This window comes from Camarhynchus parvulus, chromosome 8, assembly GCF_901933205.1.
Source record: "Camarhynchus parvulus chromosome 8, STF_HiC, whole genome shotgun sequence".
Lineage (NCBI taxonomy): Eukaryota > Metazoa > Chordata > Aves > Passeriformes > Thraupidae > Camarhynchus > Camarhynchus parvulus.
This window is the reverse complement of record NC_044578.1, coordinates 11,020,601-11,036,993: the sequence shown is the minus strand read 5'-3', so window position 1 is coordinate 11,036,993 and position 16,393 is coordinate 11,020,601. Positions and strand designations below refer to the sequence as shown.

Sequence of the window (16,393 nt, the reverse complement as noted above, 5' to 3'; positions counted from 1 at the left end):
TTCTGTCCAATGCCCTGAAATACATTCTTTAATTTGGTCAGCCCTGAATTGGTCAGGCAGTTGGACTAGATGATCATTGTGGGTTCTTTTCCATTGAAATACAATAGAATAGACAACACAATAGGCTAGAATAGACAAACTAGAACACAATAGACAGAATAGAATGTACTGTTTCAGTTGGAAGGGACATATAACAATTCATGGCTGACTCTCTTGGTAAAGAAATGCTTCCTAAAACATTGGAGGTTGAAAAAAATACATGAAATTATGGGAAAGTGTTTATGCCTATTCTGGACTAAAGATTTTTGTGAGGCACTGAGTGATGGCAGGTCCATCCCAAACAGGCTATGGGACAGACCAGGCAAAGAAGCAAATAAGCTGTGATGGACTGGGGAAACAGAGGGCTGAGATGGCTTGGATTTGCTTGAGATTATGAAGCTCTGTTGGCCCTCATCCACACTGCTCAGGTAAATAATTTTATGTATTGTTATTTTATAGGAAATCTTGTTGGACTCTCCCAGTCTCCATGATGCTTACAAAGTCCACATAAAAGCTTCATGAAACCCTTCCACGGCTGGAAGTGCAAGGAAGTACTGCAGGAGCCTGTCTCATCCCCAGACTTCTCCTCCTAGACCCTGTGGGTAAGCATTGTTTCAAGGGGTACCCTAGGTTTGAGAAGAGAGGGAAGTGAGAAATATTTCAAGAGCTGAATTGTATGTGGTTCTGAAATGGAATTGTTAATTAATGTACAGTCTGTGGCTTGTCTGCCAGTTATCAGTCTGTCAGGCACAAAAAGGTTTATAAGTTACTAAATATATGCATGTATTATTCTGAGGCATTCAGCCAGGGTACATCTCCCACACCTGCAGCCAGGAGTGGCCAGGAGCACATTGATGATGACCCTCAATTTCCAGTTAAATGTTGTCAGAGCAGGGAAAGAAAAAAACAACCAACACAATGGAAAAGGAAAAACATGAATATTTTTGTTTTCCTGCATTCCTAGTGCTTTCCTGTTCTTCCTCCACAGCTGCCAGCCAGCAGTGGGGAAGGACAGCATGTCACTTTTTTCCTGAAATGTTTTCTTTGGACTTAAAGCATTGTGTGGCTGGGCTGGTGCTCTCCTCCTTTTTCTCTTGCATACAGAGATGGGAGCACAGAAGGTGCTGGCTTCAGTAGTGAGTAAACATAGAGATTAATGACCCGTGATCCACACTATCAAATACACCAATCTGATGGGCCACTGGGTTGTTATGGTCTGTCCCAGACCAGTGAGACCAGCTAGCCCAAAGAACCCCAAAAGAAGGGGCAACAGCTTTGGATGGCTGTCCCCCCTCATGGCAGAGCAGGCATCTATATTCCTTCTTTCCTCTCAGTCTGATCTGGGCAAAGTGATGTGCTGCACAGTGCCAAGAAAGCAGATCAGCAAAGCTGCTGTGAGATCAAGGTTCATCCCTTCTTCAAGGAGTGGTGGGTGACAGCCCAGGATAGGGCTGCTTTGGTTTAACATAGAAGGAGTTTTCTGAAGAGGGTGGGAGGCAATGCACCCAGCCTGAGGAGTGAGAAACTGTAGCTAGATTTGAGGAGGAATGTTTTCATGGTGAGGGTGATTTAACTCTGGAATGATCCCTGAGGGGCTATAGATTCTCCATCCTTGGCATGTAAATGAATGGGGCCCTGACCTGCTCAGTCTGACTTTTAGGTGAACTCTGCTCTAAGCAGGTGACTTCACAAGTTCCCATCCCACCTTAATTATTCTGTGATCCTAGGAGTAAAAATACTGCTATTAGCAGCACAAGCCCTCAGGGTCTAGAGAAGCAAGTGTGGATGGCTTTAGAGCAAAAGATTATATTCCCAGAACATTTTCAAACAGACACAAGGAAATATGAAAGCACACTTCAGTGGAAGCCTTTGCCTCTCCAAATCATTTGTTTCATAGAGGTTAATGCAACACTGGGAAACTCTCCAAATAATCAGCTTAATAGAGGCTAATATAACACTGGGAAATACATGTTTGTAGAGGTGATACCTAATTTTGTTTCTCGGACAGATGCTCGTATGGTTTTATTTTGCTCCCTTGTTCTTCTTCTGAGCAAATAAAAAACTAAAATGGTTAAATTTTAAAAAGTAACATGAGAATGCAGCGCTGTAACTTGATTTTTGATCACATTTTCCCTCATTGTGGTTCATGCTGTTGTGGTTTCCTTGTTTACTGTTTGACTCGTGTAACTTGGGTCAAACAGCAGAAGGACACAGACTTTGCACTTCTCCAAGCTTTATGTTCTCTTGAAATCTCAATCTAATCTACAAACATGCTACCTCCTAGACTCACCCATTCACTGGTAAGGAGGAGATAAGGCACAAGAGAGAGCAATGTTTAGAACCAAGCTGATTTGCATTGGACTCCAGACTCAATGTCTCCTTGCCGCTTTCTACTTTAATAGTGCCCCGTGACATCCTCACCTTCCTGGGAACTTGTGTCCTGGGCACACACAAGGTATTTGCTGTCTCATGCAAAATCACAGCGCATCCCAGCAGGCACAAACCACGCTCAGCCACAGCTCTTTTCTCTCTCTAACTGCTACTTTCTGATGGCTCTGGCTCCAGCCAGGAGCTGTAGGACTCCCACGGTTCTCCCAGCAAGTGTGTCCCCTCTGTGTCCCAGGTGTCTGTGCCGCAGCCATCGTTTCCCGGCTCCCGAGCAGGACCAGCCCCGTGCGGGGCCCGCCATGCCCCCGGGCTGCCCGCACCGCACCCGTGCTGCCCGCACCGCACCCATGCTGCCCGCACCGCACCCGGGCTGCCCGCACACGCACCCGGGCTGCCCGCACCGCACCCATGCTGCCCGCACCCGCACACGGGCTGCCCGCACACGCACCCGGGCTGCCCGCACCGCACCCGTGCTGCCCGCACACGCACCCATGCTGCCCGCACCGCACCCGTGCTGCCCGCACACGCACCCGGGCTGCCCGCACCCGCACACGGGCTGCCCTCACTGCACCCGGGCTGCCCGCACACGTGCTGCCTGCACCCGCACCCGCGCCCGCGCAGCCGCTGGCAGCGGGCCCGGAGCCCGGCCACAGTGACCTCATGCTCCATCGCAGCCGGGGAGTGACTCAGGAGGAGCCTGGCCTGACACTGTCAGGCGCTGTCTGGTTCGGGCACTCCCCGCACAATTGTCCTCCCTTTCCCCCCGCCCGTGTTGGCTGGGCCCCGGCCGAGGGTCTGAGGTGTTTGCTGGCGGCAAAGGCATTGCCATAAGGGATGCGGTCTGTGGAGAGCACAGACAGGGAGAGCGACGGGATGAAAGATCCCTGGTGTGTGCAGAGCTGCCACACGTGGAGGTCATAAATTGTTCCTGCCTGCGTGTAATGAGTCCTGAGCCCCAGTGCCGAGCAGAGCAGGGTACAAACAGAGTGTGTTTGACATGGCCTGATGGGCTCCTGAGAGCCATCTAGCAGGCAGGGTGGCTGTCTCCCGCCCAGAAGTGACACAGCTCTGACACAAGGGACCTGAGTCAGTTCCTGTCCCTGCCATGGGCTCCTGTAGGACTCAGAGCAGTTCATGTGTGTGCCTGTGGTGGTCAAGGGTGCATTATCCTGTCTAGGAGGTGACCAGAGAGGCTGTTCTGGGTTTGCCCCAGGGTTTGCCCCATGTCTCCCAAGCTCAGCCATTCCTGACATGCTCCTGTGCTGTCCTCTCCAGCACCTCTCCATGGTTTAGGTACCAGCTGTTCTAGAGGGTCCCTGTGGTGCTGTGGGACCAGCTGCAGCACTCACATGCCAGGGAGGAATATTATGTAAGAGAAATACAAGTGGTTTCCACTCTTGGTCTAAAACTGTACCCAAAGAAGTATTAAGGGGGGGCAGGATAGCAGGGACACAAGCCTGGGAACCACGAGTGGTGGGCTGAGACCAGGTGCTGTGCTCAGGGGAGCCCAGCCAAGCACAGCACCTCGGAGCCAGTGCTGCCCTTCCTCTGCTCCCCTCCCATGGCAAAGTGCTTCACAGACCAGTAGCAAGGAGAGCAAAATCTCAGGGTGCCAGGCCACAGCTAAGGGCTCTTTCCAGGGAAGTGCTGAGATCACTGGACATGTAGCTACTATATTTCTGTAGGGAATTTCTGAGGGGAAACCACTGGCAGTGTGGGGATGGGGACGGGGCTGAGAACACGTAGCTATGGCAGATATCACTCTTCCAGCCACTGGAGTGCAAGGGTTAAATCCTGGTCCTGACCCCCACCTCCCCTTCTGGGCAGCAGAGCCAGTTGGTGACAAGAGGCTGATGCTGATGAGGGAGCATGTGAAGCCAGAGCTGTGAATGGGGCTTTATCCCAGAAGGGACCTGCCTCTGCTCCGTCCCTGCCCTGCTGCCAGCACCAGCTGCAGGCAGAGTCCTTTGGGCAGCAATGTGCCAGCAGCCTCTGAGCAGGGCACACGGCGCTGGGGAGGCAGGAGACTCGCCCTTGGGGCAGCCTGGGGTTCCCCCACAGCACACAGAGGTCTCCCACGAAGACATGCAGCTGAAGCACACAGGGCTTCTGTGAGGGAAGCACAGCAAGGTCTGCAGGCCAGCCTGAGCAACCAAGGCCCCAGGTTTGGCACAGGATTATTTGGTACAGGGGACCAGGGTCTCTGGTTAATGATATCTTCTCTTGACTTTTTCAGATGAAAGACATGGGAAAGGAAGTAGACAGCCCAGGCAGTTCCCCTATGGTGCTGCTTTGGGAATGCTCCATCATGTTTCACAGCCCTGCCTCGGTGGTGGGCTCAACCCCAGCATGTGGACCATAGCTCTCCAGGTGGCACCACTGCAAAAGGAAATTCCATCAGGATCCAAAGAATGAGACTGAGACATCACTTCTGGAGAAATGCAGCTGCCTTCAGCACTGCTGCTGCATTGACCCTCCATTTGCTGTAAGGGTGCAAATTCATCTGTGCCACCTCTGTGCCCTGTCACCCAGCTGCCTGCCATGCCAGAGCTGGCAGAGCTGAGCAGCCCCCGCACCCCTGCAGATGCGGACCACATCCAGAGGAATATCTTGGAAGAGCATGTGGAGCTGTGGTGGTTCCAGGACCCCAAGAAGTCCATCCTGTGCTATGGGATGGCCGTGGTGCTGATCCTGGCCTGCGGGATTGGGGGCATCATCCTGCTGTACAGCACCAGCAGCCGGTCCGGAGAGTGGCGGCTCGCCGTGGGCACCACACTCTGCCTGCTGGCCCTGCTCGTGCTGCTGAAGCAGCTGCTGAGCTCTGCGATCCAGGACATGAACTGCATCCGCAGCCGGGATCAGATCGAGCTCCTCAAGAGCGGAGGCTTCTCGGACTGCCTGGTGCTGCTGCTGAGCGCCCTGGTGCTGCTGGTCTGCGGGATGGTGCTCACCATCCTCTCCACCACCAGCATGCAGCTCAGCCCCGCACGGCCGCTGGCCAGCATGTTCACCAGCGGGGTCATCCTCCTGACTGCCGGCAGTGCCATCCTCCTCTGCCTGCTGCTGTACCTGCTGTGCACCTCCTGCCGCCGGGCGGCTCCCCGGAGCCTGGAGACCGGCGACATCCGCGTCTTCACCATCTCCGGCCGCCTCGCTGGAAACAGGCGGCTCCCCCCCACCTCCAGCATGGCCAACCTGATCTGACCCAGGACACCTCTGTGTGAGCCTTAGCGGATACAACCTGTCAGTGGTGGCCTTTCCCAAGGAAGGGTGAGAGCTGCCCTGTGTTTCTGTTGGAGATGACTGGCATTTGCCTTGCCCCAGGCTGGTGGCACAGCACAGACTCAGGGCACCTGGATGGGCTCTGACCTGGCTGGCATTTTATCTCCACAAAGCCTCCTGTGTCAGCTGCTGCCTGCCTGGCTGTGACCACGTTACAGAGTGAAGGTGAGCCTGTCTTGTACCACGGGAACCCCAGTACTTTTTTGGTTCCTGCAGTTCCTGGAACTGTGTCATACACTCTCCTGGCAGGAGAGGCTGTAATTGTGGGTGGTATAAAACCAACCTGTGCTCTGGGCAGAGCCTCCAGCTCCTGAGTGAAGTAGAGCCTCTAGCAGCTGGTGAATGGCAGGAGATACTTTGCATGTCAGCAGGCACGAGGGAGCCTGGTGGGAGGTATGGCTGCAGGGGCTGCTCCCAAAAGTCACCCGTGTCTGTGGGAGTGAGGGTTGGATTTGCATAGGATTGTGTGTGCCAGAGCCACAGCATGGCTGGACCTCACATGAAATGCTGTTTGTGTTTGCAATGCCAGGATCTGTTCTAGTGTTACATTTCTGCAGCCCAACATCACCTGTGGTTTATCAAAGGGGTGATCAAGCAGTGTTGGTGTCAAGGCCCTGATGGGTTATCTGTGCTGGACTCAGTGTTGGGGCTGTGTTATCATGCCAGGATGCTCCAGCTACAAACAGCAAGGTGCAGTAACTGAGGAATGGTGATGGGATGCCCAAATCCTAGGGCTAAGGCTGCCCTCTGCAAAAGCTGTGCAAGGGGAGTGTGCCGTGCCCTCCCACAGGAGTTTCCCAGGCAGAGGCACCTCTGCTGCCAGAAGCCCTGAAGCTCATCCCAGTCCCTGCTTGTTCCCATGCTGTTTCTGTCTCCCAAGTGCTGCAGCTGCTGCAGGGCAGAAAAGTTCCTCTACTGTCACTTGGGCCTTACCTGGAGTTTTTTTTGGTGTTTTATCTCTACAAGGTGTCTTGTTTCATCACCAAGGTCTCTCTACCAGAGGCAGACTAACAATTCACCCCAGGAACTTTTCCTGTGACTTAAGTCTAATTTACCTGACAAAATTCTCATTTCCCTCATAGACTCACTAACCATTTCACTGCCCTTTCCATAGACATAGATCCCAACCTCCTGCTGAAGATGCTCCTGCATGACTTTCTCTTCCTCTGAGCCAGTTGGTCAGACCATGGTGCTAATAACACCAAGGTCAAGGGTTTGAACCCCATGTGGGCCATTCTCTTAAGAGCTGGCCTCTGTGATCGTTCTGGACCCCTTCCAGCTCAGACTGTTTTGTGATTCTTCATCTTGTCTGCTCCCATCTTTCCTTCACCTGAGTTGCTCAGCCCCAGATGTTGGTTTTGCTCATTATTTGCCAAGTGTCCTCTGCAATGAAACAAGACTGAGCAATTGTTTTTTGGTGCCTGGTAGCAAATTCTTTTGGAAGAGGATGGTAGCTGATTCCCTTGCTAACAGCACAAATCACTGTCCATATCACACCTGGAGGCAGTGTCAGAGCTCACCATCAGCTGGTCAGTGAGGGATTCACCCCTTCACAGCTCCAGACCAACCATTCCCAATGCAGTGAGATCTCATGAAACCACATCTGTATTCACCTGCTCCTGCTGACTTTCCTCTGCCTGAAGCCTTGGATTGTTTTCCCCAATGTAAAGATACATAATCTGAGCTTTTCTCTCTGTATCTCTGTTATTTCTACATTTTCCTCTGCCACTTTCACATCATCTGTAGATTTTATTAAACTGTTTCCTCTTCCCTCTGCATCTCCTCCCTTAATCTGCCCAGGAGCTCAGAAGGTGGTGGTGAGCTCAGATCCTCCTGTGCTAAATCTCTTGAAAGCTGAGCTGTTCTTCCCCTCTAGGCTGTTTGGCCTCAGGTCCACCAGGGACCCCTGTGCTTACACAGGAGAGGACAGGCCAGAGATGAATGGTGTTGCACCACCATCACCATTACTGCTGCTCTGCAGGCCTTTGTCAGTGCATGTGCAGTTATGCCAGGCTGCACCCCCTCTGCCAGCACCAGAGGTCCAGCAGTGACTGCCAGCTCCAGCAGCCTGCACGTGCTGGCAGGCCACAGCTGACTGCACACCAGCTGTTTTGCACATCTGGGCATTTCTGTGAAGAGGCGTGACTGTGCCCAGCTCGCAGCTCTGTGCTGCCTGCATGTCAATGTGAATCCTGTCCCCTCCACAGCCCCTTCAAAACGTGCCCCAAGTGCCTGTGACTTGTGCCAGGAAAGGGTGATTGACTGTGGGCCAGCAAGCCAAGGAGATAATGGCTAAGAACAGGCTGTGCCTGAAGATGGTGGCTGGCTGTCCAGCTGCCCAGAGGGACAGCCTGTGCTGCCCAATCACTGACTTCCCTCTGCAGCACAGGTGTGGTTTGGTTTTGGTTCCTGTGTTGTGTGTGGACATACATAATAAAGTGTTACAGAAGTTGATTGTGTTGAAGGCTGATACTTGAGCGCAGGCCTCTCTGCAGAGCAGAGGTGTCAGGGCTGGCCTCAGCCCAGGGCAGTAATCACGACAGCCCAGGGTCCCTCGTGTGGCTGTGGTTTTGGATCACCAGCTAGTGTGGCAATGCCACCACAGCCCCAAAAATGCACGTACTTCCTTCATGATACACAATTCCCACCTCCAGATCCATATTAATCTCTCTCTGCTTAAAAACCCAGACGTATCCAGATCCCCTTACCACCACTCTGTGAACCTGAGACCTCGCTATGCCCCTGAACATGCTCACATGGAGCACACAAAGCCTCTGAATACGTCAGTGCTGGCTAGCTTGTTTACAGAGAAGCTGTTTCACCCTGTGGCAGGGCTGAGCCTCGCACCTGGAACCAGTCTGCCTGCATACCTGCTCCTGCTCCCAGCCAGCCTCAGCCAGGCCCTCATGGCAGCTTCCTGGGTGGACCCCTGGAGAAGGATCCTCCTTTTCATGCTCTGACCCTTTGTATTCCCAGCTCTGCATGCCAGATGTATTTCCCCCCAAACATGAGTTGCCAGGTTCCTGCCCACTTGCACTGCAGCTGCCTGAGGGCAGAAAAACACACACACACACACACACACACACAAAAGAAAACCTACTATGTCTCCTTGGCTAAACAATAAATGAGTGGACTTATGAGCAGGGTCAAAGTAGACAAGCCATCCAACCACTAATGCTGAAGGACTGGTGAGTAAGATCCTGGACAAATAAGCCTGGGTGCTTGTATTTTTAACTTCTTTTAAGACATCACCGAGACTAAAAAGAAAAGACTGCATTTAGCATAAATTCATGTAATTGAAAAGTATGTTGAAAAGCCCAGAAAATACCCTCCAAAAGATAACTGAAATGCTTTTTCCCAGCCCTCAGATTTAAATCTCTTACCCAAAAGAGAATAGAAATTTCCAAAAATACAGCATATAGTGTATTTTCATAGGTAGTGATGAGCCCAGAAGGCAAATTATGAAACAGTAACTGAAAAAGTAAAGTTCACTTTAGAAATATGGTATTTAAGAGCAAAAGCTGGCTGACCACTGAAAGAAGCCAGCAGGTTTTCATCCTAAGGCTTCAAGTGGCACATTTGCTTTCTACCCTGTCTCATCCATCCAATACCTGACCCATTTTTCCCCTTTGGTTTGTATTCTCTGAGGTGTATTATTTACCTTTTTTATACACTAAATGTTTTAAAGAGTGGAGAAATAGAAAGGCAGTTAGCAGTGAAATAAAGATTTAAAGGACATGGGGGAATTAGCTGTGTGGCAGAGCTTTGAGAAATGCTGTCCTGTGTTATCTCATGCTCTGGAGCATGACAAAGAGACACCTGAGCTATCAGGGATGGTAATGACTGGGCTGTGCCCTGGGAAATCTTCCCAATCAGTTGGTACCAGCCTTATGAATCACTTACTAAAGGTGAATGCCACTGCTGCTCCCTGCTTTTAATTCCAGAGTAACCCAAGAAGGCACAACCAACTCCAGCAGAAATAACTTGCAGTTACCTGTGTCTCATGTGCTGTTCATCATACCACAAAGATGACAGGAATGTAAAAATTATTGCATCCACACAACTCCACAGTTGAAGAGACACATGGAACTCTGTAATGGGTGCTGGGGGAGAGGGTCACCTCACCCCAGTGCATGGGCCTGGCACTGCAACTGGCAGCACTAATGAGTTTGCTCAGCTCTGCAGAGCTGACAGGGAAAGGTGTCTTTTAGCTTGTCTTCCTGGAGAGGAAAGAGAGAAAAGAAAGAAGGGCTGTGGCTGGAGACACATGCACAGAAACCCTGTGATGGTGCACTAGGGCTGCCTACACCACAGCAGGTGAAATATTTGTATGGACAAGAGCACTCATTGTGCCACAGATGTGCTCTCATCACCACAGTTAGAGCACATCTGTGGCACAATGTATTTATGGTCCTTGAAAGTACACGCAAAAAAAAGCTGCACCCCAGCTGTGGGGCTGGGGGTCTCCTCCCAGCACTGCCACTGGGAGAGTCCCACCAAACTAGTGCAGGCAGAGGCAGGGCTAAATCATGATTTAATCACACCTCAGAGTGACAATGCATTGAGGGACAGAGCAGGGCTGGGTCTGGCACCATGGGGCACTGGGGTCAGTGCCCAAGATCCCATGGCAGCACCAAGGCAGGCTCTTCTTCCCACTTCATCTGGCTTCCCGGGCATGATAGGCACCATCTTTTCATTCTCAGCATCTGTGCAAGGCTGGGAAAGCAGCACCTGGTTTGGTGTCCCTGTGACAGTGCAGCCTACGGGTGTCATGCTGGGACACTCTGTGACCGGCTGCCTTCAGCCTCCATCATCATTCCTAGCCCATCCCTCCCTCCCGTGCTCTCTGCTCCCTTCCTCCTGCCCCAAACATGTGGGGCCCAAAGCCAAGGACAGGTAGGAAAGGGGTGGAGCTAGGGAGACAGCAAGAGGCCGCAGCAGTGGTGGCTGAGCTGTAAGTTTGTAAGCTCAGACGGAGCGATGCAACTCCCGCTCCTCTTTTGTTGGCAGCTGCTCACTGGGCTGGATGTAGTTGTCCTCGATGAAGCCATCATCATCCTCAGCTTGCAGGTCAGCAGCATCAGTTATGGAATGGCTCCCACAGGAGCCCCTGTCCCAGTTGCTGCTATCCTCCATGGGGCTGCGTCCAATGGAGCTGATTTCAGGCAGCGGCCGGTGGCGGTAGCTGGCGAAGTTCTTGTGGGCAAGCTTGCACTTGGCAGCCAGTGCAATCAGGATGGAGATGCCAATCGCTGTCACCAGGAATCCCACCAGGTATGGCCAGCTCCTTCCCCCCTTCCCGGCAGGCAGTGCAGTGCCTGTGACACAGGAAAGGCACATGGTCAGCCTGTAGCACACCCGGGGGTGTGAACACTGGGGGCAAAACTGCCTGACAGCTGGCTGCTACTGCTGCCTATCACTGTGGAATCTGTGCTCCATGCGGCTTCATGGCACCTGTTAACTTTCCTGTCACAAACCCAGCAAACACCTCCGGGAGTTGACCACCCTCCCACCAAGCCACTGCACCAGTGTGGCCCAGCAGCCTGAGCCTCTGCGACTGTGGGGCAGAGTAGAGTGTCTCCACCTGCAGCCCCACCCAGTATGACGGAGGACAGGAAGGTGCTAGACCTTATGGACACCTCTGAATCCGCACAACTTACTGTTGTTCTCAGTCACTGTGATATTCTGCGGTGTGGTGAGCTCACGGGCAAACCGCTGCTTAACCTGGCAGCCCAGGTCCTGAGAATCCAGAGCTGCGATCTCCTGGCCCCTTAGCCCCGGGGGGGACACGCAGGTCACCTGCACAGCTGGGAGACAAATGGGCTAAGGTGGGATGGGGTGCCTGCACCCATCCCCTCTCCAGTTTAGAGAAGATGATCCCTGCTTGCTCCTGGGTTGATGGGTTGCATTGCAAGGTGCTCCTGGCTCTGCCTTACAGACTCACTGACCCTCAGCATATTGTAGGAAACAACCAAAGGGAAAATCCCCTGACCAAGGAACTGTGTGTGACTCTGATTAGCAGCTCCTTTAAACTGGATACAGACAAATTCATGGATATCCACAGAAACCCCACTGCTCTTACTTGGAGCTGAGTTCAAATGGTTGGAGCCTGACCTGGCTCCAGAGAGGGAGCTGCCAACTCATCAACAATGAAAATGTGGTCACTCTACAAAGACACATAAAGATGGATTTAGAGGCCAAAGTGCACACGCAACCCATTTTCCAGAAGAGTAGCCAAATTATCCTGCTGACATTCTTAGAAATCCTTGGTATCCTGCCTAACTGCAAGCAAAGAACAGACACATCACCTTTCGGTTTGCTGTCCCTCAGCAGGGTAGGACAGAGAGCCATCTCAGACCTTGCCCAGGGGTTGAAGCAAATGGATCAAGCAAGACTCCTACACTCAGGGCTCTGCCTGCCTGACACACTCCCTGCCACCCGTGCCCTCCACTCACCTCGCCTGCGCCGCAGCCACTGCTGCAGAGGGTGCGCGCTGCAGTCGCAGGCCCAGGGGTTCCCTTCCAGATGGACCTGTGGCACCGTCTCCAACAGCTGCAGGCTCCAGGGGTCCACAGAGACCAGTGCGTTGTGCTGCAGGTCCAGGTGGAAAAGAGCCTTCAGCGGCAAAAGGAAAGGGACATCAAGCTCTTGCAAGCTGTTGTTTCTCAGAAGCAGGGTGTGCAAGTTTCCCAGGCCCTTGAAAGTGTCCATGTGGATGTGGGTGATGCTGCAGCTGCTCAGGTCCAGCAGACGCAGCGCCCCGAGGTTGGAGAAGACTGCTGGGCTCACCGTGAGCTTGGCATTGCTGGAGAGGTTGAGAGAGTGCAGGGAAGGGAAGTGCTTCAAGAGAGTCCTGTGATGGGGCATGACCAAGGAGTTGAAGGAGAGGTCCAAACTGGTGATGTTTCTTGGAAGGGAACTTGGAGCATGCTGAAGGTTCTTCCCACTGCAGTTGGCCCACCCCTGGGAAAAAAGCTACTGTTTGAGATGGGCTATCCATGATGGGGAGTGTCTCCATAGAGAGACTGCTCAAAGGTTCAAATGTCTTAATTACCCTTGCAGAGTTTAAAAAAGCAAAGACACACACACGTTTAAAAAACACATGAGCTACCAGACTGGAGTGGGCCTAGATAAATGGAGAAAGATGAGCATGACAGCCCAGGACTGAGAGCAGCTGACTGAAACAGTAAAGGAGGAGCATGCAGGGCTGGAGGAAAAACCCAAATGGATGAGTGCAAAGGCAGCAGGTTGTCACCTCCCTGTCCTTCCATAGAGGGTAGTTGTCATACAGGGTCAGTTAGCAGAGGGCCTTCCTTTTCCTCCCCTGGATCCCCACCTCCAGCCACCTGGGAGCTCATGTGTGACACAGGGGCATCCTCCCAGCTGGAACAGGGAAGCAGGCGAGCCTTGCCTGTTGCAAGGGCAGGCAGGAAGCTGACCAGGCTGCAGAGCTATAGGCACCTGTACCAGTCAGCCGTGCCTGGAGCAGCTCCCTGAGGCCTGTGCAGGACAGTGCACCAATGCTTCTGTCTATGCCATGCTCCTGAGGATACATGGTGGGTAGCTGTGGCTTACTGCTGGCTGGCTGTGTCAATATTAGGAAACAAAACCTTAGGCCAAGGACCATTCACTGTCCCAAAAGACCAGAAGAGCAGGATGGACCAATGTCAACCCACATGGATGGATTTATTTTTTTTTACCAGTAAAATAGGGTGCCCTCACTCAAATAGCTCTGGGGAGCAGTCTGCAGCATGGGTTACTCTTGCCTGGGCTTTTAGTGGGAGGGGGTCAAGTGTCCAAACTGAAGCTGCCAGGGAGCAGGTCAGCAATTTAAGTTTGGTTGGGCAGGCACAAGCTCCTGCTAAGTGCTGTGTTAGGACCTTGCAAGCAGAGATGCTGTGCTTTAAGTTTACTGTGGTCCATAGTCCTGGGTTTCTGTGTTGGCTACATTCCAGCTAGCTGGGCTTTCCATTTCCTTCACCTGTCTTTTCATCCTCCTAAATCTCCTATCAGACCCTGCTGTTCCTGCTTGGTAGAGGAACAGACATGCCCTTAAAAACCTCAGGTGCTGAGGACTGGGTTATAATTGGGCCAAGTCACAGGGGCACCACATGGGCCCTGTTTCCAGCTCAAACACAGCTGGGCTCAGGGAGGCTTTGGAAAACAGCGCAAACCTTTGGGGAATAACTGAGAGCTCAGTGGAAAGGTCAGCAGCCCATGACAGCCACTTTCCTTCATTCTCTCAGCTCCTGCCTGATGCAGCCAAGCTGCTGGCTGCAGTGCTTGTCCCAGTGGCTTAGCAGTGTTTCCTGCTCCTTGCCGGGTGCTCAGGGATCCTGGCCCAAACCACCCTGGCTCCAGTCACTGCATCACCATGCACAGGGGAAGGGAGTGAGGGGTTGGGATCTCCTCAGGGATGTGACTCATGGCTGCTTGCCATGCACCCCTCATGGGCAGCTGTGTTACACCTGCAGCCAAGAGACCCCCACAGTCAGAAATGCCATGACTCAGACAATGCTCTCCCAGGCCGTACTCTGTGAACAGGCTGGACAACATGACACGTTCAGCCCAAGGCTGGGAGCAGGACAGCCAGGCTCTGGGCATGAGCAAACCACGCCTGTGGCTGGTGGCCACTGGCACAGCATGTCCCCCAGTTAACTCCGCTGCCTCCCGTGGGTTTTCATCACTCATCTTCTCTTGAGCCGTGCAGAGCAGGAGCTGCCTGCCAGGCCCTGCTGCCCGTGGCACCCCAGCTGTGCTGGCAGGACCAGAGCGGGGCCCTGCCCACCCCCAGTGCTGCCCGCGCCGCAGCCCCCACGGCCCCCCTACCTGGTGGTCAAAGCTGCAGGGGTGTCCCGTCACCACTGACCAGGCGCAGAGGAGGCTGCAGACCCAGCAGAGTAGGCAGGTAGGAGCCATTTGGCTCCAGGAAACTTCCGGCCAGAAAAACAAGTCTCGGAGAAAGCTGGGAAGCCGGCAGAGCCGGCCCTGCCGGGCGAGGTGTGGCCGCGGCCGCACGGCTCAGGGCCGCCACCGAGTCCCCACACAGCAGCGTCCGGGACCCCGCCTGGCTGCCGCCCCGGCCCCGCTGCGCGCCGGCCCCGCTCCTCCCGAGCTGGTGAAAGGTGGCGGTGCCAGTTACACATTAACAGCCGCGCCCCGTCACCTCCCAGCCGTGTGGCCGCCCGTGATCGGTGACCAGGACTGCCTGCTGCGCTGTGGGTGCCGTGGGGGCTGCCGGGGTGGCAGCAGGACCCTGGGAGGGCTGGGGGGCCTCCAGAGGGAGGAGGGAGCACGGCTGTGGCATCTGCCCTGAGATGCTGCCCTGGAGGAGCGCAGCCTGAGCCTGGTCCAGGTGTTGGTCCATGCACCTGGGACAGGGGCACACAGCCAGCCCCATCATGGGAAGCTGGGGCTGGGGCAGCAGGGAAGTATCCTACAGGAAAATAAAGGTCTTGCTGGAATTCCAGCAGAAAGGTGTTTAAAGCATGCAGCAAACTGGCCGGTCTCTGAGCCCAGCAGCAGCAGCTCAGTGAACAGCAACTGTTCATGAAGGTCCCAGAGGATGGGAGTGCCCCACCACCTTCGGCACCCCCCATGCAGACCTGCCACTTAACACTAGTTCTCCCTTCCAATCCTGCCATGGAGTCAGTGACAGTCTGAGAAACCGTGTCAAAGCAGCATCTCATGGGTGTTTGCTGGCATGCCAGACCTGCTCCTGTGCCCACAGGAGTGATAGGGTGGGTGAGTGGGCAAGGCTGGCATAGACACAGGCCAGGCAGGGAAAGAACTGCTGCACCTGCTCCTTGCTTTGCTTCTGAAGCAGGAGGGAGCCCCAAGCTCTCTTCCCCACTCCCCATTCCCTGGTCCCATGCCTGCTCATCGACAGGAAGCCGATTGCCAGCAAGAGCACTTTGGAACTGTCGGCAGCTGGGACAGGATGGCCCCTCCTCCCCCAGCTGCCAAAGGGCCCCTCCACAGCCGCACATCCACCCTTTCCTCAGGGAAAGGGCTTCCCAGCAGCCTGTCCTTCATCCTGTGGGCATGTGCTGGATGCCAAGGCAGCAGGCAGCTCCTGCTTCCCAGCTGCCCAGGCCGGCTGGGATGCTCAAATACCCCGCTTCCAGGATGTTCCTAAGCCTGGTGGCATCAGTCCTTAGCCCAACTTTGCAGGGCCTGCCCAGGACCCACCGAGCACATAAAACAAAACAAGCATCCAGAGAAGCAGGGCTAGAAAGTGTTGCTGAGGCAGCCCTGTCCACTGGTGGATCTGCAGGGCGGTTGCATTTCCTATCAGGAAATGTATCTGTGCGTTATGGTTTCTGGCATGTGGTGCCATGCATTAGAATGTGCAAATAACAACAAAAAGTGGTATTTTTGTCAGTCTTTTGAGTTTTTTTGGTTTGTTTTTTTTAGTATGTTGTGATTCAGCAAAAAAGCTGAGGATCACGAAATCAACAGATATTCAGGTGCTTGGAGTGTCCTATGGATTGGGCAACTGGAGCTTTCCATGTTGCAGGACAGCAAGTGTGGGGAGCTGCTTCGGCTGTGCTCAGCTGTGCTTATCTCTCTGGTGCCTCCTCTGGGGACAGATAAACTTAAACTGGAGCTGTGAGGTCCTGGCTGGCCACAAAACTCCCCAGAAAGGTTTCCTACCCTACCTCCAGCTGAAGGAATCTGCACA

At 53.6% G+C, this 16,393-nt stretch overlaps 2 protein-coding genes across 2 annotated transcripts; one reads left to right on the top strand and one right to left on the bottom strand.

Annotated features, from left to right (window-relative positions):
• The first annotated feature begins 4,968 nt into the window (after nt 1–4,968).
• On the top strand, nt 4,969–5,631 carry TMEM125 (transmembrane protein 125). Its single transcript, XM_030953793.1, has one exon. The coding sequence runs from the start codon at nt 4,969–4,971 to the stop codon at nt 5,629–5,631; it is 663 nt and encodes a 220-aa protein (XP_030809653.1).
• Nucleotides 5,632–10,554: 4,923 nt separating this feature from the next.
• On the bottom strand, nt 10,555–14,616 carry C8H1orf210 (chromosome 8 C1orf210 homolog). Its single transcript, XM_030953748.1, has 4 exons — nt 14,539–14,616; nt 12,165–12,672; nt 11,370–11,516; nt 10,555–11,027 (listed from the first exon to the last, which is right to left on the bottom strand). Exons 2-4 carry the CDS (start codon nt 12,574–12,576, stop codon nt 10,678–10,680), a joined length of 909 nt encoding a protein of 302 aa, XP_030809608.1. The 5' UTR covers nt 12,577–12,672; nt 14,539–14,616; the 3' UTR covers nt 10,555–10,677.
• Nucleotides 14,617–16,393: the final 1,777 nt, after the last annotated feature.

Excerpts from the sequence above, each read along its gene's own strand:
- TMEM125 (XM_030953793.1), top strand. The coding sequence starts at position 4,969 with ATGCCAGAGCTGGCAGAGCTGAGCAGCCCCCGCACCCCTGCAGATGCG.
- C8H1orf210 (XM_030953748.1), bottom strand. The coding sequence starts at position 12,576 with ATGCCCCATCACAGGACTCTCTTGAAGCACTTCCCTTCCCTGCACTCT. Across the intron at positions 11,517-12,164 it reads GTGGCTGCGGCGCAGGCGAG|CTGTGCAGGTGACCTGCGTG; the intron begins GTGAGTGGAGGG and ends TTTGTCTCCCAG. Across the intron at positions 11,028-11,369 it reads CACAGTGACTGAGAACAACA|GCACTGCACTGCCTGCCGGG; the intron begins GTAAGTTGTGCG and ends CCTGTGTCACAG.